Source organism: Lagenorhynchus albirostris, chromosome 7, assembly GCF_949774975.1.
Source record: "Lagenorhynchus albirostris chromosome 7, mLagAlb1.1, whole genome shotgun sequence".
NCBI lineage: Eukaryota > Metazoa > Chordata > Mammalia > Artiodactyla > Delphinidae > Lagenorhynchus > Lagenorhynchus albirostris.
Genome location: NC_083101.1, coordinates 21251694 through 21278004, shown reverse-complemented (window position 1 = coordinate 21278004; position 26311 = coordinate 21251694). Strand labels below are relative to the sequence as shown.

At 37.9% G+C, this 26311-nt stretch overlaps 2 protein-coding genes across 4 annotated transcripts in view; one reads left to right on the top strand and one right to left on the bottom strand.

Annotated features, from left to right (window-relative positions):
- KIAA1958 (KIAA1958 ortholog) overlaps positions 1-23847 on the top strand; it is a 170532-nt gene extending 146685 nt beyond the window's left edge. Inside the window, exons 4-5 of the mRNA XM_060154602.1 lie at positions 11303-11475; positions 22920-23847. Of these exons, the coding sequence (XP_060010585.1) occupies positions 11303-11475; positions 22920-23726 (980 nt within the window). The 3' untranslated portion in view covers positions 23727-23847. The remainder of the gene's footprint in view (positions 1-11302; positions 11476-22919) is intronic.
- INIP (INTS3 and NABP interacting protein) overlaps positions 18458-26311 on the bottom strand; it is a 54886-nt gene continuing 47032 nt past the window's right edge. For 2 of the 3 annotated variants that reach the window (XM_060154608.1, XM_060154609.1), the window contains exon 4: positions 18458-18633. In XM_060154608.1, coding sequence (XP_060010591.1) covers positions 18604-18633 — 30 coding nt within the window. In that variant the 3' untranslated portion in view covers positions 18458-18603. Of the gene's footprint in view, positions 18634-24717; positions 25920-26311 lie in introns of those variants that run through there. The other variant, XM_060154604.1, reaches the window with a different exon arrangement.

Here is a 26311-nt window from a genome sequence, read left to right as displayed (position 1 = left end):
TTGCTTTTTATATTTTGAGGCTGTATTGTTAAGTCCATACAAATTTAGGATTGTTGTATCTCTCTGTTGAATTTTAAAACATCTCTTTTTATTTCTGGTAATGAATGCTTCTTGCCTTAAAGTCTGTTTTGTCTGATACTGTATAGCTATACCAGCGTTCCTTTCTTTATTGTTCACATGGTATACCCTTTTTTTTTTATTCTTTTGCTTTCAACTTTTATACCCTATTAATTCCTATGTGTAAAGAACATATATAGCTGAGTTTTGTTTCTTATGTAGACTGACAACATTTTTTAAATTGAAGTATAGTTGACATTCAATATTATATTAACTTGAAGTGTACAAGATAGTAATTCAACATTTGTATACATTGCAAAATGATCACCACAGTCATCTGTCATCATACAAAGTTAATACAATATTATTGACTATATTCCCCATGCTGTACTTTATTTTTTTAATATAAATTTATTCATTTATTTATGTACTTTTGGCTGCGTTAGGTCTTCGTTGCTGCACATGGGCTTTCTCTAGTTGTGGCGAGTGGGGGCTACTCTTCATTGCAGTGCACAGGCTTCTCAGTGCGGTGGCTTCTCTTGTTGCAGAGCCCAGGCTCTAGGCACACAGGCTTCAGTAGTTGTGGCACGCGGGCTCAGTAGTTGTGGCTCACGGGCTCTAGAGCACAGGCTCAGTAGTGGTAGTGCAAGGACTTAGTTGCTCTGCAACATGTGGGATCTTCCCTGACCAGGGCTCGAACCCGTGTCCCCTGCATTGGCAGGCGGATTCTTAACCACTGTGCCACCAGGGAAGTCCCCCAGAAGTTTGTACTTCTTGATCCCCTTCACCCATTTCACAACCCCCCTACCTCCCTCCCCTCTGGCAACCACCAGTCTGTTCTGTGTATCTATGAGTCTGGGTTTTGGTTTTTGTCTTGTTTGTTTGTTTTGCTTTTTAGGTTCCACATATAAGTGAGATCATACAGTATTTGTTTTTCACAGGCTTTTTTCACTTAGCATAATACCCTCAAGGTCCATCTATGTTGTCATAAATGGCAACATTACCTTTTTTTTTTATGGCTGAGTAGTATTACACACACACACAGAGAAACCTTCTTTATCCATTCATCCATCAGTGGACACTTAGGTTATTTCCATATCTTGGTTATTGTAAATAGTGCTGCAATGAACATAGGGTTGTATATATTTTTTCAAATAAGTGTTTTTGTTTTCTTCGACTAGATTGAATTTCTACTAACAGTAGAATTGCTAGATCATACTGTAGATCTATTTTTAATTTTTTGAGGAAACTTCATATTCTTTTCCACAGTAGCTGCACCAATTTTCATTCCCACCAGCAGTGCACAATGGTTCCCTTTTCTCCACATCCTCACCAACACTTGTTATTTCTTGTCTTTTTGATAAGAGCCATTCTGACAGGTGTGAGGTGATATCTCGTTGTGGTTTTGATTTGCATTTCCCTGACGATTAGTGTTACTGAGAGTCTTTTCATGTGCCTGTTGCCCATATGTACGTCTTCTTTACATCATGCTTTCTTTCTTGGTTCTTTATTTTGTTTGTTAACTTGTCCCAAGTTTTGCTTGATAGATTGCAGATGTTGGATTTTTGTTTTTAACTCTTTTTCTGCTGATACTCCTTTATTTACTCTTACTTGAAAATCCTATATCCATTCTAATAGTTGTTTCTTTTGTTTTTAACAGATTTAAACACATATTTTTAATATAAAAATTAATTAACATTGGTAATCTCTCCCTTCTTTTTTCCTCTTTGCTTTTTATCCTTTCCAAAGAGGATGAGATCTTAATCATATTTTTTCTATCTTTCCTCTCCCCTTTTCCCTTATTTTATTGAAATTATGGGGAATTTTAGTTCAAGATTTTGTTCTATCACACCCCATCTCTTTTCACAGTCTTTTCTTAACAATTGTGTTGAGCTCACTTGCTACATTACTCAGTGTTAGAAGTAATTTTTTGCTTCTTACTATACCTTGTACCCAGTATCTTTCCCTTTCTTTGATTCATTTTTCATTTTGTTTGCAAATATCCACGACTAACTTTTTTTTTTAAGAAAGGGTGCTTGGATGCTACTTCTTTCATGACTGAAAATATCTTTCTTTTGCCTTGAATGATACTTTAGCTAGGTATTAGAATTCTTCACTTATGGTCCTTTTCCCTCACAGCTCTGAGGAGACTGAGTCATTGTTTTTTAGTATCACAGATGAAAAATCTAATTCTTGTTATTCTGCTGATGGCTTTTTCCCCCCTACCAGAAAGATTATAGAATTTTCTTTTCGTTCTTAGATTTTGGAAATTTCACCAAGATATGTTTATATATGTGTCTTTTCAGTGTGTCTCTTTGACAGTTCATGAACCTTAACACCCTAAAGATTAAAATCTTTCTTTGATTAACAGAACTTTTCATATATTATATCTTTGATTATTTTATCCTATCCTCTTATAACCTTTTCTCTTGAATTCTTATAAGATGGATTTTGTTTCTCCATAGTCTGTCTTCCATGCTTCTTAACTTCACTCACATAATTATCAGTTTTTTTATTACTTTGCCTGCCCTTCAGGGAAAATTCCTTCCTAATCACTAATTTGTCCTTTAGCCGTGTTCATTCTCATACTCAGCTCTTCTCAGAATTTTTAAAATATGTTTTTTCAATCATTTAAAGTTTCCAGGATCTTCCTTGTTCTACAATGAAAGCTGTTCTTGTTTTAAGGATGCATTATCCTCTCAAATATATGTATCTATCTTTTAAATTTTTTCTTTGGTTTTCTGAATTAAGTCTGTTTTCAGGGGGAGGATAGGGGATGTGAAATTAGTTGCTCTGCTTGTGTAATGTGGTAACTTCCATGCTTTTAGTTTTCCCCAGTTGCCAAGTGATGCTTGTTTGTATGTTCACATTTTAAAATGAAAGTCTAGATTTATCATTATTGATAGCTTATAGGGATTTCCTTAGACATTATTCAAGGTTCCTGTTTGAACCTGGGCAGAGCTCACTTTTGCAGGTAATAGTTAAGCACAGGGTTCTGCAGGTGGACTTCACCTAGCTGAATGAGTGGACAAAGAAGAGCCCATGAATAAGCTTCCCTGCAGGGTATATGAAAGGAAAACAGGCTGGGAAGCCAGGAACTCTCTCAGATTAGACACAGGGAAGGTGCTACCTGAGAGATGGTGTACATTTGGGGATTTCTTGCTTTTTGTAGCTGCTTTCCTTTTTTCCCTCTCTGTCCAATGGGGCTGCCCAGAGTTACCTGAGGCAATGCCCCTTTTCTCTCTGACCTTGAGGGTAGCCTTCCACAGCAGATTCCCTCACTTTACACACTGTCCTGTAAATGATGTAAGTGGCAGCTACGTATAGAAAGCAGGATAATCATTCAGATCTGGCTGTCCTTAGGTTACACTGCCATGATCCCATAGTCCCCTCCCACTCCCACGGCCTGCTCTTCCTAACTTTCAGCTCAGAGTTTGCCTGTTTTCTAGTGAGGAAAAAAATTCAAATCCTCCTTTAGTAGTCCCTTCTTTTCCCTGTATTCAGTTATAAGTTCTTACTTTTGTTTGTTTCTCCATCAATATACTCTCCTAAAAATGTCCTCAGCACTGTAACACTAGAACTTTTACTCAAAAATTTTAAAAAGCAGTTAAATAAACATAATCCTTAAATACAATCATGAAGGAATCGTATATGTCATTTCATTTTCACAAATTTCTTTCCCATTATGTAACTGTACAAGCATTCTTTCCCTGTTTCTCTATGTACTAGGACATTGGTTTCCATTTTCAGTGTACCGTCTCTGTCCTGTGATAAAAAAATATATTAGTTAAGGTCGTTTAATTATTTAATGTAATAATTAAACTTAGTCATCCTATCTTGCAGTGTGACTCTTTTCTACTCCTCTGCATATTAAAGTAATGGGGGGAATTCCCTGGTGGTTCAGTGGTTAGGACTCCTGCTTTCCCTGCCGAGGGCCCAGGTTCCATCCCTGCTCAGGGAACTAAGATGCCACAAGCCCCGCAGCAGCCAAAAAAATAAAATGATGGGGACTAGGCTGTGTTGCAAATAAATCATTTTGTTGTTGTTGTTTTTAAAAGCTATAGTGGTTGTTTAAATCAGACTTATGAAGGTTAATCTGAGTAAATTTGGGAGGCAAGGATATTTTTCAGAAGCACAAGTGGCTAATATCTAAACTGTATTCCTTACTAAGCATTTTATCCCTATAGTACCTGATTCCTTTGCTGTAGTGACCAGGGCATAGAGTCAGCAGGACCCAGGTGCAAACTGTGGCTTTATTACTTGCCAACTCCATGACTTGGGACAGCACAGTGCCTGGTACAGAGAGAGTACCTCAGTAAATATTGGATGAGTGATGTATGAAGTTACTAAATGTGTGAGGTTCAGTTTCCTTACCTGTAAAATAGGTATAAAGTTGCTTAGAGACTACAGATAATTTACATAACTCTTGGCATGTAGTAAGCATTCAGTTAGTGCTAGAGGCAATGATAGTAAATTTTATACTAGAATCCTTTCATTAATATCAAGCAAGTCCCAGCAATAATGTGAGTTATGTCAGCTTAGGAGGGTGGTAAGAGCAATATGCCTGCATGACTCAGTTGCTTTGGAAAGCATTTCTAGCACTGTTTACTGCTCTCTTGCTATAAGCATTTATTAAAGCAGATTGTGTGTTCAGCAGTTCAAAGCAGACTTAAAGGGTGAAGACACAGTCTTAAGGAGCATATAAACCAGTTGAAGAGATCTTCTGGGCACAATTAGATTATTAGTTCCAAGGAATAATAAAGCAAATCTGGGGCTCATACTGAAGGAGAGAATAAGGGAGTTGGGTTTGTATGGGGAAAGATCACATAGATGTGAGTTTGCAATTGGAATTGGAATTGAAAAAAGATACTGTTTGATTGGTACAAAGACCATGGAGGGATTTCTCAGGCTAAGGGTAGGGAAGGTGTGTTGTGGGTGTCCTGGGCACAGGCAGAGGCTAGAGAACAACAAGAGGCTGGTGGTTTGGAGTTCCTGAGTGGGAGCAGAGAAAGATGAGGTGAGTTAGATGAAACCACTTTGTATATCACCTTGGTAATGCCTTAACTCATTTTGCTATTTCTCAGCCTTTCTGTGCCTGGTTTGAATACAGAAACATTCCAGAGAGGGTCAGAACCATTAGAAAAAGTACAAGTTGGCATTGTTTTCACTGTGAGATGGTTTACCTTGATTTTTTTTTTCTATCCAAAGACAACAATTTCAACAGTTTAAGCCCAGTGTTAGTGGATTACAGAGTATGAAACATGGCCAGCTAATGGTTGTGGATTTACTCTGATGACTAGTATTTAAAGTGGACACATTGAGGAACACCAGTCTTCATCTGAAGTAATTTGACAATTGCATTTTTTTTTCTTTTTGTAGCCCAGACCTCATCAATACCAAGGAGGTGGAGGGGGGAGGAGGGAGGGTTGCAAGGGAGCATGGCATGAACCCTACTCCTAGGAGGGAGAGACCCTTTTTTTTTTAATTTTTGAATTTTATTTTATCTGTTTTTTATACAGCAGGTCCTTATTAGTCATCAATTTTATACACATCAGTGTATACATGTCAATCCCAATCTCCCAATTCATCACACACACCCCACACCCTGCACCGCTTTCCCACTTTGGTGTCCATACGTTTGTTCTCTACATCTGTGTCTCAATTTCTGCCCTGCAAACCAGTTCATCTGTACCATTTTTCTAGGTTCCACATATATGCACATATATCCACATATATGTATGTTAACATACAATATTTGTTTTTCTCTTTCTGACTTACTTCACTCTGTATGACAGACTCTAGATCCATCCACATCTCTACAAATGACCCAATTTTGTTCCTTTTTATCGCTGAGTAATATTCCATTTTATATATGTACCACATCTTCTTTATCCATTCATCTGTCGATGGGCATTTAGGTTGCTTCCATGACCTGGCTATTGTAAATAGTGCTGCAGTGAACATTGGGGTGCATGTGTCTTTTTGAATTATGGTTTTCTCTGGGTATATGCCCAGTAATGGGATTGCTGGATCATATGGTAATTCAAGATTTAGTTTTTTAAGGAACCTCCATACCGTTCTCCATAGTGGCTGTATCAATTTACATTCCCACCAACAGTGCAAGAGGGTTCCCTTTTCTCCACACCCTCTCCAGTATTTGTTGTTTGTAGATTTTCTGGTGGTGCCCATTCTGACCAGTGTGAGGTGATACCTCATTGTAGTTTTGATTTGCATTTCTCTAATAATTAGTGGTGTTGAGCAGCTTTTCACATGCCTCTTGGCCATCTGTATGTCTTCTTTGGAGAAATGTCTATTTAGGTCTTCCCTCCATTTTTGAATTGCATTTTTTTTTTTGATACTGAGTAGCATGAGCTGTTTATATATTTTGGAGATAAATCCTTTGTCCATTGATTCATTTGCAAATATTTTCTCCCACTCTGAGGGTTGTCTTTTCATCTTGTTTATAGTTTCCTTTGCTGTGCAAAAGCTTTTAAGTTTCATTAGGTCCCACTTGTTTTTGTTTTTATTTCCATTACTCTAGGAGGTGGGTCAAAAAAGATCTTGCTGTGATTTATGTCAAAGAGTGTTCTTCCTATGTTTTCCTCTAAGAGTTTTATAGTATCCAGTCTTACATTTAGGTCTCTAATCTATTTTGAGTTTATTTTTGTGTATGGTGTTAGGGAGTGTTCTAATTTCATTCTTTTAAAATGAAAACTGGTAGCTGTCCAGTTTTCCCAGCACCACTTATTGAAGAGACCGTCTTTTCTCCATTTCATATCCTTACCTCCTTTGTCATAGGTGAGTTGACCATAGGTGTGTGGGTTTATCTCTGGGCTATCTTGTTCCATTGATCTATGTTTCTGTTTTTGTGCCAGTACCATATTGTCTTGATTACTGTAGCTTTGTAGTATAGTCTGAAGTCCAGGAGTCTGATTCCTCCAGTTCCGTTTTTTTCCCTCAAGACTGCTTTGTCTACTTGGGGTCTTTTGTGTCTCCAAACAAATTTTAAGATTTTTTTGTTCTAGTTCTGTAAAAAATGCCAGTGGTAATTTGATAGGGATTGCATTGAATCTGTAGATTGCTTTTGGTAGTATAGTCATTTTCACAATATTGATTCTTCCAGTCCAAGAACATGGTATATCTCTCCATCTGTTGGTATCATCTTTAATTTCTTTCATCAGTGTCTTAGAGTTTTCCGAGTACAGGTCTTTTACCTCCTTAGGTAGGTTTATTCCTAGGTATTTTATTCTTTTTGTTGCAATGGTAAATGGGAGTGTTTCCTTAATTTCTCTTGCAGATTTCTCATCTTTAGTGTATAGGAATGCAAGAGATTTCTATGCATTAATTTTGTATCCTGCTACTCTACCAAATTCATTGCTTAGCTCTAGTAGTTTTCTGGTGGCATCTTTAGGATTCTCTATGTATAGTATCATGTCATCTGCAAACAGTGACAGTTTTACTTCCTCTTTTCCAATTTGGATTCCTTTTATTTCTTTTTCTTCTCTGATTGCCGTGGCTAGGACTTCCAAAACTATGTTGAATAATAGTGGTGAGAGTGGAAATCCCTGTCTTGTTCCTGATCTTAGAGAAAATGCTTTCAGTTTTTCACCATTGAGAATGATATATTTGCTGTGGGTTTGTCGTATATGGCCTTTATTATGTTGAGGTAGGTTCCCTCTATGCACACTTTCTGGAGAGTTTTTATCATAAATGGGTGTTGAATTTTGTCAAAAGCTTTTTCTACATCTATTGAGATGATCATATGGTTTTTATTCTTCAATATGTTAATATGGTTTTTCACATTGATTGATTTATGTATATTGAAGAATCCTTACATCCCTGGGATAAATCCCACTTGATCATGGTGTATGATCCTTTTAATGTGTTGTTGGATTCTGTTTGCTAGTATTTTGTTGAGGATTTTTGCATCTATATGCATCAGTGATATTGGTCTGTAATTTTCTTTTTTTGGAGTATCTTTGTCTGGTTTTGTTATCAGGGTGATGGTTGCCTCGTAGAATGAGTTTGGGAGTGTTCCTTCCTCTACAATTTTTTAGAAGAGTTTGAGATGGATGGGTGTTAGCTCTTCTCTAAATGTTTGATAGAATTCACCTGTGAAGCCATCTGGTCCTGGACTTTTGTTTGTTGGAAGATTTTTAATCACAGTTTCAATTTCAATACTTGTGATTGGTCTGTTCATATTTTCTGTTTCTTCCTGGTTCAGTCTTGGAAAGCTATACCTTTCTAAGAATTTGTCCATTTCTTCCAGGTTGTCCATTTTATTGGCATACAGTTGCTTGTAGTAGTCTCTTAGGATGCTTTGTATTTCTGCGGTGTCTGTTGTAACTTCTCCTTTTTCATTTCTAATTTTATTGATTTGAGTCCTCTCCCTCTTTTTCTTGAAGAGTCTGGCTAAAAGGTTTATCAATTTTGTTTATCTTCTCAAAGAACCAGCTTTTAGTTTTATTGATCCTTGCTATTGTTTTCTTTGTTTCTATTTCATTTATTTCTGCTCTGATCTTTATGATTTCTTTCCTTCTGCTGACTTTGGGTTTTGTTTGTTCTTCTTTCTCTATATCCTTTAGGTGTAAGATTAGATTGTTTATTTGAGATTTTTCTTGTTTCTTGAGGTAGGCTTGTATAGCTATAAACTTCCCTCTCAGAACTGCTTTTGCTGCATCCCATAGGTTTTGGATCATCGCGTTTTCATTGTCATTTGTCTCTAGGTATTTTTTGATTTCCTCTTTGATTTCTTTGGTGATCTCTTGGCTATTTAGTAATGTATTGTTTAACCTCCATGTGTTTGTGTTTTTTACATTTTCTTCCCTGTAATTCATTTCTAATCTCATAGCATTGTGGTCAGAATAGATGCTTGATATGATTTCAATTTTCTTAAATTTACTGTGGCTTGATTTGTGACCCAAGATGTGATCTATCCTGGAGAATGTTCCATGCGCACTTGAGAAGAAAGTGTGATCTGCTGTTTCTGGATGGAATGTCCTATAAATATCAATTAAATCTATCTGGTCTATTGTGTCATTTAAAGCTTCCATTTCCTTATTTATTTTCATTTTGGATGATCTGTCCATAGGTGTAAGTGAGGTGTTAAAGTCCCCCACTATTATTGTGTTACTGTCAATTTCCTCTTTTAGAGCTGTTAGCAGTTGCCTTATGTATTGAGGTGCTCCTATGTTGGGTGCATATATATTTCTAATTGTTATATCTTCTTCTTGGATTGATCCCTTGATCATTATGTAGTGTCCTTCCTTGTCTCTTGTAACATTCTTTATTTTAAAGCCTATTTTATCTGATATGAGTATTGCTACTCTAGCTTTCTTTTGATTTCCATTGGCATGGAATATCTTTTTCCATCCCCTCACTTTCAGTCTGTATGTGTCCCTAGGTCTGAAGTGGGTCTCTTTTAAACAGCATATATATGGGTCTTGTTTTTGTATCCATTCAGCAAGCCTGTGTCTTTTGGTTGGAGCATTTAATCCATTCACATTTAAGGTTAACTATCGATATGTATGTTCCTATGACCATTTTCTTAATTGTTTTGGGTTTGTTTTTGTAGGTCCTTTTCTTCTCTTGTGTTTCCCACTTAGAGAAGTTCCTTTAGCATTTGTTGTAGAGCTGGTTTAGTGGTGCTGAATTCTCATAGCTTTTGCTTGTCTGTAAAGCTTTTGATTTCTCCATCGAATCTGAATGAGATCCTTGCTGGGTAGAGTATTCTTGGTTGTAGGTTCTTTCCTTTCATCACTTTAAGTATATCATGCCACTCCTTTCTGGCTTGTAGAGTTTCTGCTGAGAAATCAGCTGTTAACCTTATGGGAGTTCCCTTGTATGTTATTTGTCATTTTTCCCTTGCTGCTTTCAATAATTTTTCTTTCTCTGTAACTTTTGCCAGTTTGATTACTATGTGTCTTGGCATGTTTCTCCTTGGGTTTATCCTTTTATCCTGTATGGGACTCGCTGTGCTTCCTGGACTTGGGTGGCTATTTTCTTTCCCATGTTAGGGAAGTTTTCGACTATAATCTCTTCAAGTATTTTCTCGGGTCCTTTCTCTCTCTCTTCTCCTTCTGGGACCCCTATAATGCGAATATTGTTGCATTTAATGTTGTCCCAGAGGGCTCTTAGGCTGTATTCATTTATTTTCATTCTTTTTTCTTTATTCTGTTCCGCAGCAGTGAATTCCACCATTCTGTCTTCCAGGTCACTTATCCTTTCTTCTGCCTCAGTTATTCTGCTATTGACTCCTTCTAGTGTAGTTTTCATTTCAGTTATTGTATTGTTCATCTCTGTTTGTTTGTTCTTTAATCCTTCTAGGTCTTTGTTAAACATTTCTTGCATCTTCTCCATCTTTGCCTCCATTCTTTTTCCGAGGTCCTGGATCATCTTCGCTATCATTATTCTGAATTCTTTTTCTGGAAGGTTGCCTATCTCCACTTCACTTAGTTGTTTTTCTGGGGTTTTATCTTGTTCCTTCATCTGGTACATAGCCCTCTGCCTTTTCATCTTGTCTATCTTTCTGTGAATGTGGTTTTTGATCCACAGGCTGCAGCGACAATTGCAATTTAAAATCTGTTTGCTCTCCTCTGAGACAATGTGAGCCTCTCTGGAGTATCCCACTCTTTCCCTGATATTCTACTTGACCTTCCATTCTGACTCTAAGCTAGCTGATGGGTTGTGGAGTCAGGGTTGAAATCTCTCTCTCTTTATCAATTTGTGAAAAGAAATAAAGAAATATGCTAATACCATTTAATTCAGCACTGTCCAGGATGACAAATAAGATATTTGAGACTATATGTTGCAGAGAAGTAACAGCTCTTCATGTGCTAAGGAAAAGAGAAAGGATGTATAACTTGTCTTCCTTTCTTTCTATCCTTTTGTCGTTGTTGTTAACATAAATGCTATTTTTTTACAGTGAAAATTTTAGATAGAACATTCTTTGTTTTTCTGCATTCATTTTTTCCCTTCTATTATTGTAATGCCTGCATTAGTATATCAGTTAATACATATGGCAAAATTGTTGGGATTAAATGCATGGTTACTATATTGATTTCATGCTATAAACATTGTTCCCTACTGTATTTATTCTAATTTATGTATACTTGATAGAAATTTCATTTTTTAACATGTTATATCTCTTAGGAGTTTTCTCCTATTTAACATGATCCAAAGATACAATTCTGTGAAGGAGGGAATGGCAAATTATTTTAATGCCTTTTATTGTTTTTGTTTCTAGCCTATTCTACTAAGCTCAACAAATTTCCTGTATTTAATATGAATGATGACTTGAATGATCTGTGTACCAGTGCAGTAAGCCCAAATACGACCAAAGCAACACGGTATGCCCTGAATGTGTGGCGATATTGGTGTATGACCAATGGGCTCAAAGATCACACAGACATCACCAAGGTAAGAAACCCTTAAGTTTACTTCTCCTTTTGGTCAACTTCACTGAGCTTCCATGTGCTAGGCACTGTGCTAAGTATTGTGGGGAACACGGAACAGGTACTTTCTGCCTGAGGAAACTTTGAAAGACCATAAAATAGAAAGAAATATGTCCACAGTACAAAACAGAATTTAATACGTGTTCTCGGAATTTATAGATCAGAAATGCCAAAAATATTCAGATGGAGAAATTAATTTCAGTTTGTTGAGACTAGCAAAGGAATTGATATTTAAACTGTATTTTGAGGGAGAGGTAGGGTTTCAACAGAATTGAAGACAACGGTCTTCTAGGCTGAGTCACATAAGGAAGAGTAAAATTTAGAGGGATAGACCCACTTGCCTGCACCAGAGGTTTCATATATGGGAGTAGTGGACTATAAAACTGGATTTTGACAACATCCAGTGAATGTTGGGAAACCATTGAAGTTTTGTTTTGTTTTGTTTTTGTGTTTGTTTGTAAGGAGAGATTTTATTTGAAGGATTATTGGGGGGGCGGGCAGCAGAGAAGGGACCATTATAATAAAAACACTCTGACCATAAGATCTGCAAATGTCTTAAGGGTTAGGTGAAAGGGAAACACTGAGTTTTTTTGAACAGGAAGGAACATAAGAAACATAATATTATAGAGCAATTAATTGGAGGTGATGAGCAAAAATGTATTTAGTATTCTTGGTCCTCAATTTCCCCAGTTGTAAAATGAACCCTTAGAATCTCTTCCAACTTGAAATGTTTGAGGGTTGTGAATAGAAGGGAAATTTCTTGGACTTGTAGAGTCAGAACAGAAAGATGTATTTTGATTTGGATATGTTGAGTTTAGATAATAGAGATGTCTACCAGATGGTTATGTCGAATAAGCATTTGGGAAGGTGGGACTTAAAACATGGGGGAAATGTTAAACCTGGAAGTATAGATTCAAAGATATTGCAAGTAGAAGTCATAATTGAAGCGCAAGGGCAGGTGACATCTCCAGGTTTGGGTGATGTGTTTAGGGCACCAACAAGAGATGAAATAGGAAATCCAGGTTTCTACTTCTGGCAGCATGGTGCCCTAGATACTGTGAGGGGCCTTTCTGCTGTACTTGCAGAAAGAAAGGGAGCCATCCACAGGATCAAAACAGGAGCAGTGTGAGCAGTAAGCACGTATGAAAGGCAGGGCTCTTCCTCAGGGCTTATGTTGATAACATCATTAAGAAGGGAAGGGGCAGGGAGCTAAACTGAAGAATCCTTGATTGAGGAGCAGACCCTGAAAGTGTCTAAAGAAGTTCTTGGTCAGCATCCTGGCTCCTTGCAGAGTCATATGCTAATAATCTTTGGAGGGAAACATCCAAAATGTAGGTGTTCAGATTTTTCACAGATTAAGACCAACTAAATGTGTGCTCATTAAGAAAAAAAAAATCACTATCCACTTAAGGAAATAAATCACCATGAATGAGAATGAATAGAAACAACAAAGAACAGATTTAGACACCAGGGACTTTAGATAGTAGATTATAGGTTAAGGATGTATGAAATGTTTGTTGAAAGAATGAAAAGAATTATAAAAATGAAAAAGCAACAACATACTAATCAAAATGATCCAGCAGATTAGAAAATAAATTGAAATTTCCACTTGTGGCCATAAGGGAATAGAAGGGTCCAGAATTGCTCTCCTGCTGTAACAACTAGAAAGCTGGGCACAATATATAATGAAATAACTCTTCCTACAGAACAGGCAGCACAGGACTTGATCCCTAAGATGGCTGCTTGACCACCTCTCAGGCTTTCTGCCTGGAGACAATTTTTAAACTGCATTAAAGGGAGGGGAACCCAAACTGAGCCTGGCAATCTTGCTGAGTTGAGGGGAGACAGAAATCAGAGCTCAGGGTGGCTGAGGACATGAGAACAACTAGAAAGAAGTTATAGCATACATTGAAAAGATAAGACAAATCCAGAATTTAATAATGTAAAATTCACAATTTCTAGCATACAATCAACAGTTACTATACATAGGAAGAAGTGGGAACATATAACCCATGCCCAGGAGAAAAATCAGTTAATTCTTTCACTTCCAACCAATTTGGAGGAGATTTACTCTCCTGCCGGAAACAACCAAAAAACAGACAAATGATACAACTAATGTTTTTCAAGGTATTATATAATACACAAAGAAGGGCAGTGATCTCTGAGATGGGAAACAAGGTGAGCCTTACATGTGCCCCAGCTTGCTGCCTTGAAAGAGTCTACAGGGCTGTGGTGCAGGGAGGGAGCATGCAGGAGAGCCCAGCAGATTTGCTGAGTTGAGGAAACGGAACTGAGTCCAGAGAGACCCAGGTGGCTAGAATTGTCATAACAGAATATTCGAAAGTAGAGAGCTACACAGAAAGAGAACGTGAAAGAACGGAAGCTATTCGGTCTCAAATATTCAGCTGAGTACTGATCAACATCTGCATGTGAGGAAACTACCTGAGGCTGGCCAAAAAAAAAAAAAAAAAAGATGCCTGAAAGAATCAGAGGTAATAGTACCTGGAGCTCACACAGAACTGGAAACAGTACCTCTTCCCACCAGTCAGACTGGAAAAACCTCAGGATTCGTGGGGTAGAGACTTTAGAAAGGTCTTGCATCAAATGTGGAGAATAATTAGCCACAGACTGAGCTTTGCTCTAACCCTACCCAACAAATCTTAAAAGCAAGACCCAGCTACACGGAAAGGTGCTATATATCACTAATCATCAGGGAAATGCAAATCAAACCCGCAGGGAGCTATCACCTCACATCTGTTAGGATGACTGTTATCAAAAGACAAGAGTTAACTAGTGTTGGTAAGGATGTGGAGAAAAGGGAACTGTTGTGCACTACTGGAGCAAATGTAAAGTGGTGCAGCCACTATAGAAAAAGAGTATGGAGGTTGTTCCTCAAAAAATTAAAAATAGAACTATCATGCGATCCTTTATCTAAAGGAAACGAAAACACTAATTCAAAAGGATATATACACCCGTGTGTTCATTGCAGCATTATTTACAATAGCCAAGACATAGAAGCAACCTAAGTATCCAGAGATGGATGAATGGATAAAGAATATGTGGTGTATAGATACAGTGGAATATTATTCGCCATAAAAAGGAAGAAAATCTTGCTGTTTGCAACAACATGGATGGACCTTGAGGGCATTATACTAAATGAAATAAGTCAGACAGAGAAAGACAATTACCATATGATCTCACTTATATGTGGAATCTAAAAACAAAGAACAAAAATCCTCCTAGCTACAAAGAACAGATTGGTGGTCACTAGAGGCTGGGAATGAGCAGTGTTGAAATGGGTGAAGGTGGTCAAAAGGCCTGGGGATGTAATGTGCAGCATGGTGAGTATAGTTAATAACATGGTACTGTATATTTGAAAGTTGCTAAGAGAGTAGATCTTAAAAGCTCTCGTTACAAGAAAAAAAATTTTTAACTATGTGTGGTGATGGGTGTTGACTAGATTTATTGTGGTAATCATTTTGCAATATATACAAATATCAAAATATTATGTTATACACCTGAAACTGATATAGTGTCATATGGTAATTATATCTCAATTTTTTTTTAATTAGGAAAAAGCAAGACCCAAAAGAGTCAAACAGTTTTCAAGTAACTTAACTACGTCCCAGAACAAACCTTAAGAATATTTATAGGAATATAAGAATATCCAGAACCCAAGAAATAAAATTCACAATCTCTGGCAACTAAACAAAAATTTCCAGACATGCAAAGGAGCAAGAAAATATCAATATATCACTTAAAGAATGAATCAATCAAAACCAACCCAGAACTGACACAGATTTTAGAATTAGCAGACAAGGACATTAAACCATTATTATGACGAAAATAAACACGTGAAAAGATGCTCATTAGACTGCAGGGAAATGCAAGACAAAATCACATGAGATTCTACTTCACATTCAGTAGGAAGACTAGGATAAAAAAAAGAAAAACAGATAATAACAAGCGTTGATGAGGATGTGGAGAAATTGGAACCCTCATACATTTCTGGTGGGAATGCAAAATGATGCAACTGCTTTGGAAAGTCTGGAAGTTCCCCAAAAGTTAAACATAGGGTTACTCTCACCCAGCAATTCCATTCATAGGCATATACTCAAGAAAATTTAAGACATATATCTATACAAAAACCTGTACACAAATATTTGTTGTAGCATTATTCACCATAGCCAAAATGTACAAACAACCCAAATGTCCATCATTTGGATGAACAAAACGTGGCATATCCATACAATGGAATATTATTTGTCAATGAAAAGAAACGAAGTACTGATACATGCTTACAGCATGGCTGAACCTTGAAAGTGTTATACTAAGTAAAATAAGTCAGACACAAAAGAGCAAATATGTATGATTCCATTTATGTAGGGTACCTAGAATAGGCAAGTTCGTAAAGACAGAAAGTATAATAGAGGTTACCGGGGCTGACGGGGGAAGAAATGTAGTTATGGTATACTGAGTACAGTTTCTGTTTGGAATGATGAAAAAGTTCTGGAAATGAGTAGTGATGATGGTTGCACAACATTGTGAATGTACTTAATGACAATGGATGGTACACTTATAAATGGTTAAGATGGTAAATTTTATATTATGTATATTTTACCACAATAAAAAAGCAAATAAATCTATTAAAATGTAACAATTTCACCTTTATTAATAATAATTTTAAAATTCATCTATTCTCATAGACCCTCATCACCATGTCTTCAGCCCCTAACCTTAACCTTTTCTAGGTCAGAGGATCTTGTCTTCCAGACTTTGTGAAGTCACTATGAAGACAGTTGTCCGTTACTGGGAAACTTTACATTTCCCTGCAGGAATCCATGAAAAGAGCCCCATTTCCCCATAACCTTCATGGCATAGGTAACATATACATCTCAGGTGGTGAAAATGTCTAGATTGTCCAGTTGGGTGTGCCTTATCATCACTTCTAGTTTCACCTGTGTTGTTTGGAGGAATGATGGATGAGGAAGAAGATATATTTCAGTCCTCTGTCTCACATGGGCCACTTAAATATTTTTAATGATTAAATTCTTAAGAAAGAGGCCAGTCTCTTAGAGCATTAGCCAGTATTTTTGTTAAAAGAAGGAATTGTGGCATCAGGGACCATAGTCTTAATCTCATTTTTTGGTCTCAGTGCAAGGTATTTTTAGTCTAAGTGTGTCTTTAAAGATAGATATAGCTAGCAGCAAACAAGCTAGGTTACAGCTGTTTATCATTATTTGGCAGCTGGTAAACCTCAAATTTAGTTATTTTTTCAAGGAGGAAAGCAAAGAGTCAAATCAGACTTCAAAATGTCATCTAAATTAGCAGAGTGTACCCTGCCAGTCTCACACTCTCATCACTCTGTGATCTACTATGTGTGTTCCACATGGTATTTTTTTCTTCATAAGTGTGACCTAATCCTCACTGATACATCTCCCTCAAAGTTGCTGTCTCATTGATCTACATATTCCTTAGCCTCACTCAGAAAATACAGCATCTTGAAGTTCAATACCTGTCTTTCTCAATAAAGTGAAATTTAGTAACTGCAAAAATGAAGTCATTTTTGTTGTCAGCAATGGTTACTTCAAGATTCATTTTTTTTTCCTATTAGAGTACTTGTAGTTCACAAGCATTTTCTCCACTTTCTTCATCCCCTAGTCAAGATTATCACAAAGGGGAGTTTGAGGCATTCCCCAAAGTAATTCTTGGTTTTACTTGTCTAATCCTTTCAGTTGCCAAGGATTGCTACATAGTTCCAGAACTTTGGGATTTGCCAAGCAAGTCAGTCTTCTTATACTGCTCTTTCCCACCTGGAGTCATCTGCCCCATGACAACCTCTTACTTCTCTTTGGTCATTTTCACATCAAGAAAGCCCAGTTTGGGGACTTCCCTGGTGGTCCAGCGGTTAAGACTCTGTGCTCCCAATGCAGGGGGCCCAGCTTCGATCCCTGGTCAGGGAACTAGATCCCACGTGCATGCTGCAACTAAATATCCTGTGTGCTACAACTAAGACCTGGTGCAGCCAATTAAAAAAAAAAAGCCCAATTTTTAATCCAATGTGAATTTGATGTTCAGAGTGGCTCATGAAGGAAAATACTTTCCTGCAATGTCTTCATAACAATTTAAGACCTCGAGGAATAATTATCAACCAAAACTCAGTCTGAGAAAACTAAGGAGGCAGGCAACATGGGCCAGAATGAACAGTTTCTTGTGTACAAAGAATATACATTTTGTGACTTGACGTTTCTTCAGGAATTGCTTTTGCTGTGATTTTTCTTTGAAACTTGTGGTATAGTCAAGGGTTCTCCTTGATTCTTAGGGTTCTGCACCCTAAGTCAGCTTTGGTTCTCCTGACTCTGGGGTTAGTTCATTGCTTTAACCCATGTTTATCAGTTCATTGGGTATCTATAATACATTTCAGGCCTTCTGGTAGGGTCTTCAGCATGAAGAACCAGTCATGTATGAGATGTCATTCTTGCATTCAGGAAGCTTTCAGTCCACTTTGAGAGACAGACATATAAATAGATAAAAGGCTGTGCAATATGGAGAGGGCCATAATAAAATTTAAGTTAAGTGCCTTGGGATCCCAGGTGAGAGAGTAACTTTGCTTAGGGAAGCTGGAGAAGCCTTTTATATAGGCAGCAGAATTTGAGCTAGATCTGAAACAAGGAATAGAGGTTTTCCAAATAGAGAAGGTTAGAAGAAAAAACATTCTAGGCAGAGGAAATAGCATATGCAAAAACTTGGAAGCATGAAAGAGCCCTGTGGTTTCTACGAATGTCACAAAGTTCAGTGAAGCTGGAGAACAGAGTATAAAGAGAACAAAAGATTAAGCTAGAGAAATAGGGTGTGTATCAGTTATCTGTGGCTTCACAACAAACCACCCCAAAACTTAGTGGCTTAACAGAACATTCATTTTATTTGCTTATGATGATACGGGGTTTTCTCAGCTAGAAGTGGTTCTTCTACTGGTCTCACTTGGGATACTCATGTGGGTACAGTCATCTGTATATTAGATGGGAGGCAGCTTGTCTCTGAGTCACACGTCCCTGAGGTCTAACTGGGCTTCCTTACATGGCAACATCATGTACTACGACAATGGAGGCAAACCTGAAAGAACCTGTAAGATGAAAACAGAACCCCTTGAAGCCTAGGTTTGGAATTCACACATTGTTATTTCTACCACATTCTATTGGCCAAATTAATTCATGGCCAGCCGCGATTCCAAGGGTGGGAAAATAGATTCTACTTCCTGATGGGAGGAGCAGCAGAGTCACATTGCAAAGGGGTGTAAGAACAGGGAGGGGAGAGATGGTTGTGGCTGTCTTTGCAAACAATCTACCATAGATGGAAGCAGATTGTAAAGGCCTGCATACAAGGTAAACAGTTTGGAACTTATCTGAAGGGCAAAAGGAAGCTATCAGAGGTTAGTTGTTTTGTTTTGTTTTGTTTTTAAACACTAAGGTAGTACGATTTTCTGCTCAGCACCCCTTATTTAAGGAACCATTCTTCTCCTACAATCCCCATGGTTACTGCAGAAGCCATTATGTTAGTACAGTGGCCCACCTTTTGGTTGGTTGTTTGGGCCAATCAGAATCCTTCCTTTAGACTTTTTTTCTACTGAAAGTGAGAGTTGGACTCTTGCCAGTACCTGAAGCTGTAAGATATAACCCTTGGGGAGTGCTAAGTGGCTACATAAAGAAAGCAGCTCTGTACAGAGAAGCAGAGGTGAGAGGTGGAGCCCTGATGGCCTTGAAATCCACTATTTCTGATATCCCTCTTTGCCAACGCTTTTTCAAGTTTGGTCTCTCTCTTGCAACCACACAATCCCAGCTAATACAAAGAGAAGTTAACACCTGCAAGTAGGGAGTTGCAAGTGACAGTATAAAAATCTGAAACCAGATGAGTTTTGGGTGTCATGATTATTGGGAAGTTATTTTAATTGGTTTTTACTGGTATGTAAGAAAACTATTGCTTTTTATATTTTGTATGCAGCTACCCTATTCTTTCTGATGGCTTTTCGACTGAATCTCTTGGAGTTTCCTAGACCAACAATTAGATTATCAGAAAACAATTATGTTTTGTCTTTTTCCTTTCCTATATGCATATATACATACATACATGTGTGTGTGTGTGTGTGTGTGTGTGTGTGTGTGTGTGTAATTTCTTTTTCTTGTCTTACTTGGTTGGCCAGAATCTTCAGAGCATTGTTGTATAATAGCAATGATATTCATCATTCTCATCCTATTCCTGACTTCATAAAAAAGATTCTAATGTTTTCATCCTGGTGTAATTTTTTTTAACATCTTTATTGGAGTATAATTGCTTTACAATGGTGTGTTAGTTTCTGCTTTATAACAAAGTGAATCAGCTATACATATACGTATATCCCCATATCTCCTCCCGCTTGTGTTTCCCTCCCACCCTCCCTATCCCACCCCTCTACGTGGACACAAAGCACCGAGCTGATCTCCCTGTGCTATGCGGCTGCTTCCCACTAGCTATCTATTTTATATTTGGTAGTAGTGTATGTATGTCCATGCCACTCTCTCACTTTGTCCCAGCTTACCCTTCCCCCTCCCCATGTCCTCAAGTCCATTCTCTACATTTGCATCTTTATTCCCGTCCTGACCCTAGGTTCTTCAGAACCATTTTTTTTTTAGATTCCATATATATGTGTTAGCATATGGTATTTGTTTTTCTCTTTCTGACTTACTTCACTCTGTATGACAGACTCTAGATCCATCCGCCTCACTATAAATAACTCAGTTTCTTTCCTTTTTATGGCTGAGTAATACTCCATTGTATATATGTGCCACATCTTCTTTATCCATTCATCTGTCGATGGACACTTAGGTTGCTTCCATGTCCTGGCTATTGTAAATAGAGCTGCAGTGAACACTGTGGTACATGACTCTTTTTGAATTATGGTTTTCTCAGGGTATATGCCCAGTAGTGGGATTGCTGGGTCATATGGTAGTTCTATTTTTAGTTTTTTAAGGAACCTCCATACTGTTCTCCATAGTGGCTGTATCAATTTACATTCCCACCAACAGTACAAGAGGGTTCCCTTTTCTCCACACCCTCTCCAGCATTTATTGTTTGTAGATTTTTTGATGATGGCCATTCTGACTGGTGTGAGGTGATACCTCATTGTAGTTTTGATTCATCTTGAGTGTAATTTTTATAGTTCATGTCTGTAAAATACTCTTCGTTATAGTAAGAGGATATTTTTTCTTCCAATCTAAATTTAATTTGCATTTTGAAAATTTGAAGTGGATAGCATATTCTTTCAAATAATTTTTCAGTAATTTTCAACTTCATATTATTTCTCCTTAATATGTAAATAAGTCAATTATATTGAAGTATTTATTACTATTGACTCATCCTTACACTCTGATAATCCCTACTGGTCTCGATGTAGATTACTTTCCTGCAGTCCTGAATTTGATAATATAGGCAGCCCTCATTTTGCTGGTACCATGTTAACTGCTACTTGTGCATATCAGAGCCATGCCCTTGCTCGCATGGTTCTAACGTGTGTACATTTTGTTTTACATTGGTGCTGGGCAAAGTGGAAATCACTAGTACTTTACTTAGAGCAGTTTACATTTATATTCATATACTTTGTTGGGGTTTTTTTATCATCTTTATTGGAGTATAATTGCTTTACAATGGTGTGTTAGTTTCTGCTTTATAACAAAGTGAATCAGTTATACATATACATATGTTCCCATATCTCCTCCCTCTTGCATCTTTGGTATAATATCTACTATATTTGGATTAGAAAAAAAATGAAGAACGCTTATTTTTCCTGTGCTCCAAAACTGTTTACATACAAAAGAAAAGCTGAATCAACTCCGTAACACCATCTCTTTATGAGTGACATACATCTTTGACAGTCATTTCATTCTCTTCTCTTGTTTGGGGCTCTTCAGATCTCTTACCTCTTATTGAACCAACTTTGGTAATTTATATTTTGCTAGAAAATTGTTCAGGTTATTTATATTTTCAAATTAATATGCATAAAGTTTATAATATTCTTTCATATTCTTTATTCATTTTCTGTAGTTATGGTCTTTCTCATTCCTAATATTGTTTATATTATATTTCCTTTCCTCTTCTTTCTCTCTCTTTCTTTCTATCATATTTGCTAGAAGTTTGTCAACTTTATACGTCTTTTCAAAGATTACATGTTTTCATTTTTTATCTATACCAATTTATATCTTTTCCAGTTCATTAATTTGTTTTATTTTTATTGATTCACTCTATTTTTGAATTTGATTTACTTTTTCTAGTCTTTTGTGTTAAATAGTGTTCGCTTATTTTTAATAAAGTTTCTAACAAAGGAGTTTAAGACTGTGGTGTTATTGGAGTATATTTGGCAACACCTCATACATTTTGATATGTAATGTTTCCAGTTTGCCTCATTTTTAATCTATAATTCAGTTTTTATTTTCCTCTTTGACCCAGGCTATTAGAAGAATGAATGTTACCTGTACAGTTTCTACTTTTAAAACGTCTCTTATTGAGAACTATCTTTTGTCCTAGAATGTGTATTCAACCTAAACTGACTATGAGCAAGGTCTGGTTTTATCTTTATGGCTCCCTCTTGAAAGTAAAGCTTTCTTACCCACCAACCTTCCTCCTCCTGCCATGCCTAAATAAGGAGCACTCTCTAATTGTCAGTATAATCATTGTCTTTCATATCTTTTGAACAAATATTGACATTGAAGCCCTATCAATCGTTAAGTCAGAAATATTTCCAGACTTATTCAGATAAATTCAAGTGAAGAATCAAGGGGCATTAACTTCCTGTGCAAAATGGACATATGAGTCATCTTTCCCTTCAGTACCAAGTACATGCAGAGATCAGGGAAAGTAATGTCGGAATGATTCAGAGTTCGATAAGTTTAGTTCAGGAATTCTTCAAAGAGGATGGCTGAATTTTATTGAAGGGGAGGGAAGGAAATGATTTGCTAGAAAAGAGATGAAAGGGCTTTCCAGAGAGGAACAGTGAAAGTTACAAGGCCAATAATAAAAATAAAAATAATTACATATATATATATATATGTTGTGTGTATGTGTGTTCATTACTATTTACAAACCCTTTCACATCCACTACTTTATTTAAGCATTACAATAATTCTTTGAGAAGGTATGATTATTATCTCCCATCCTGTTTGCTTAGAACACTGAGGTTTAAAGGGACTAAGTGGAGCCCAGTGTGGAACCTAGATCTTCCAGCGTGAAATTCACTGTTTTTTCCACTATATCATGCTAAGAAGGCAGCCCTCTAGAGGGCTCTCCAAAATACAGCCCCTGGTGAGGATCAGGAGAAGGAAGGAGGGGTCTGGCTACTTGGGTGTCCGCAAATTTGTAACCTCAGTGTTTGTCTCATTTGAGATCCCTGCAGTGAAGCTGAACGAGCTGCTCGAGAACTTTTATGTCACCGTTAAGAAGAGCGACGGCTCAGACTTCCTGGCCACGTCGCTGCACGCCATCCGCCGAGGCCTGGACCGCATCCTGAAGAATGCGGGCGTGGGCTTCTCCATCACCAGCAGCACCTTCAGCTCCTCCACCAAGAAGCTCAAGGAGAAGCTGTGGGTGCTGAGTAAGGCAGGGATGTCAGGTGCCCGTTCTCGCAACATCGTCTACTTCTCCCTCTCTGATGAGGAGGAGATGTGGCAGGCAGGGTGTCTGGGGGATGACAGCCCCATCACCCTTCTGTCCACCGTGGTCAAGTACAACAGCCAATACCTGAATATGCGGACGCTGCAGGAGCATGCTGATCTGATGTATGGTGACATCGAGCTGCTCAAAGACCCACAGAACCAGCCCTATTTCGCCCGGACAGACAGTGTCAAGCGGGAGAGTCGGAGTGGTTCCACTCGAGTGTGCCACGGGAAGATCTACCATGAGCATTCCAGGGGACACAAACAGTGCCCTTACTGCCTCCTCTACAAGTACATGTACATCCACCGACCACCCACCCAGATGGAGGCCAAGTCCCCTTTCTACCTTACCGCCAGGAAGGAGGCCACAGACATGGGCAGTGTGTGGTACGAGGAACAGAGGATGGGACTGAGGTCTCTTCGGGGAATTGTCCCGAACTTAGCCAAGAAGGTCAAGCTGGAAAACTGTGAAAACTTCACCTTCGTCTCATTTACTCAGGTCTCCAGGAGGCTTGGCTCCCACAGCTGCTGCCAGTGAGTCTCCCCTGGGTCCCGGCCACCACCCAACACACCTGGCAGGGGGGCGCTCCCCCCGCAGCCAAGGCCAGAGTTCTGAGGTGGCAGGGATGACCGTGATTTCATGGTCAGGCTGGTCCCTGTCAGTGGGACTTCCTATTTCTTTGACTTTGCGTTTGTTTTTTTAACTGAAAGTAGATGAATATTTAGGATGTTTTATCCAGATGTGTGTCACCTTTGTTAAATTATAGAGTCTAACGCACTGTATAAATTACTACATACACAAGAGTGAGGAAGTTCATTTTATCTAGTGCCTTTTTAGCACAGATTTTCTCAAAAAAAATAAAAGGGAGTGGGGAAGAAAACCGTTTAAGTAGTCATTAAAAAAAAAATCCCAGTAGCCTAGTAGCTTTAGAATGTTATAAACACTTTGTGGAATTACACTCACAGTGAGGAACTAGGAAGGGAGAGGCAGACATGTTAACTATTTCCAGGAGAAAAATGGCACCTGGCACTCCTCCTTATGTTTTGTTGATGGATAACTTGGTCCTGCAGAGCAAGCAGCCTTGGTTGATGGAAGGTCGTGGAGCTACGCTCAGTCATGCTGATAGGAAAGTGGGGACTGCTCTCAGCCCTGGGAGGACTTGACCTCTGCATCAGTGGAGACAGTTTTATGAGAAAAGATTAATGCACCAAACGGTGCTTGTGAGAACAAGGTTTCCAATGAACTAGATGGTTTGTACAATGAGGGAATTTCTAGTAGTAGAGAAAGTGTCTTGGAAAAGCGGTCTGCGATCAAAACGTGAAAAACCTCCTGAAGCAGAAGTGCCTACGTTTTCTTTCTCAGCGTCATGTGAAAGCTATTTTCGTTTGAACATTTTTTAGAGGTTTTTTTTTTCATCTGTTCCTTGTGTCATACAGTTGTTCCAGCATATAGCACTGGACTGTAAAACAACTGAAAGTAATTTTCAGGCGTAACCAGGAAAATCCAACAGAACAAGCTGCAAAGAAAACAAATTCCAAAACATGTTTATTAAAGAGTTTTGAAATATTTTTGTCAAAGTATGACTCTTTCAGCCACAAGAGATCTCATCATTTTAGGTTGGCACCAATGCTTGGGACACGAGGATGTAGGCAACCTACCAGGTAAGCAAACCCAGCAACAAGTACAGAGTTGAAAAATCAGACCATGATGATAGGTTATCAGTGTAGTTTGAAATCATTTCACTCAGGTGAGATTAAATCTGACCACTTGTCATTCAAACATTAACAGAATGTTATAATAACTGCTCTGAATAAGTGAAAAAGGAGCCCAAAGAGGACTAATTAATAATAATAATAATTTCTAGGGAATCTTTATTTTGTATTTGAGGAAAGACTGCTACAACTTCATACCATTTTGTTCCTGTGTATGTTTTCCAGTCCACAGTTGAAAGTCTAGTATACATTCATTTTGTAGGAGTCCTAAAATCAGCCTTATTTCTTTTTCAAAACATTATTTTAGTATTTATTTTAATTGTTTTAAAAAATCATTCACTGGTCATTGAAATATATCATACTTCCTTTACCAGAGAAGACTCAACCAATGCTGCCTTAAGGTTTAATGTTGTTCCTTTTTTAGTTCCTGCACATTTATTTCGTTTACTAGTTGATCTTTCCTGAATATAGATTAACTTTGGTATGTCTCCATCTGTATATAAATAACAGGTAATATTTAATAAGCAGTGTTATGACTTGATATTGCACACTGTTCTGTTGTAGTTTCCTATAGGGATTTTAAGGTTTTGATTAAAAGAGACACAAAACACAAGGTACAGTTTCCTTTAGTGGGTGAACACCCAAAGGAAATGTTGTTTGAGAAAAGCACATGGTTGTTTTTCTTGTCAGTACTGCACTTAAACAGAAATATAACCTATGTGAACTACTGGGCAGGGCCTGCAGCATAATTAATAAAACCTCCATTTTTATTTTAAATCGATTGAGAAGAAATTGCCATTAGATATCACTGGGATCTTTTCAGATTTTAACATTTCCAAAAGTAGCAATAACTGATCCAGAGGCTGTAATCTTTCTGTTGATAGTGGCTTTTTATCAGCTGAGTAACAATCTCTGCCTCAGGTTTGTCGCTTATCACCTATTTGATGGGCTTTCAACCCTCAGAGTTCTGAAGTGAATGATTATAATCAAAGTCAGGAGGTAGAATCTCCAGTGGTACCTGATGGAAGGAAAGAATCGTATCTCAGCAAACTAAATGCCATTCATTGCATGCCTCCTGTGCCACCCACTGTATAGGTACTTTGTCTATTATATATTTGTGTGTAGATGTGTATGTGTGTATGGGCACACACACTTTAAGTTTATATGTGATAACACCTAGTAAACCTGCTAATATGGTGAAGCACCTATCCATCTATATGGTGTGTCCATGCTCAGAGGATCTGAAGGGGGGCAGAGTAGCTAGTTCTTGTTGGGCTTCAGAGCTAAGGCAGTTGTTCTGTCTTTTCGGCCAGCTGTAAACCATACCCTCTGGGGACTGCAGGGTTTTCTACTCTTGGCCTAAGCCAGGAGAAAGGAGATTCCCAAGAGAAGAAAGAGGGAGGTTAAGAG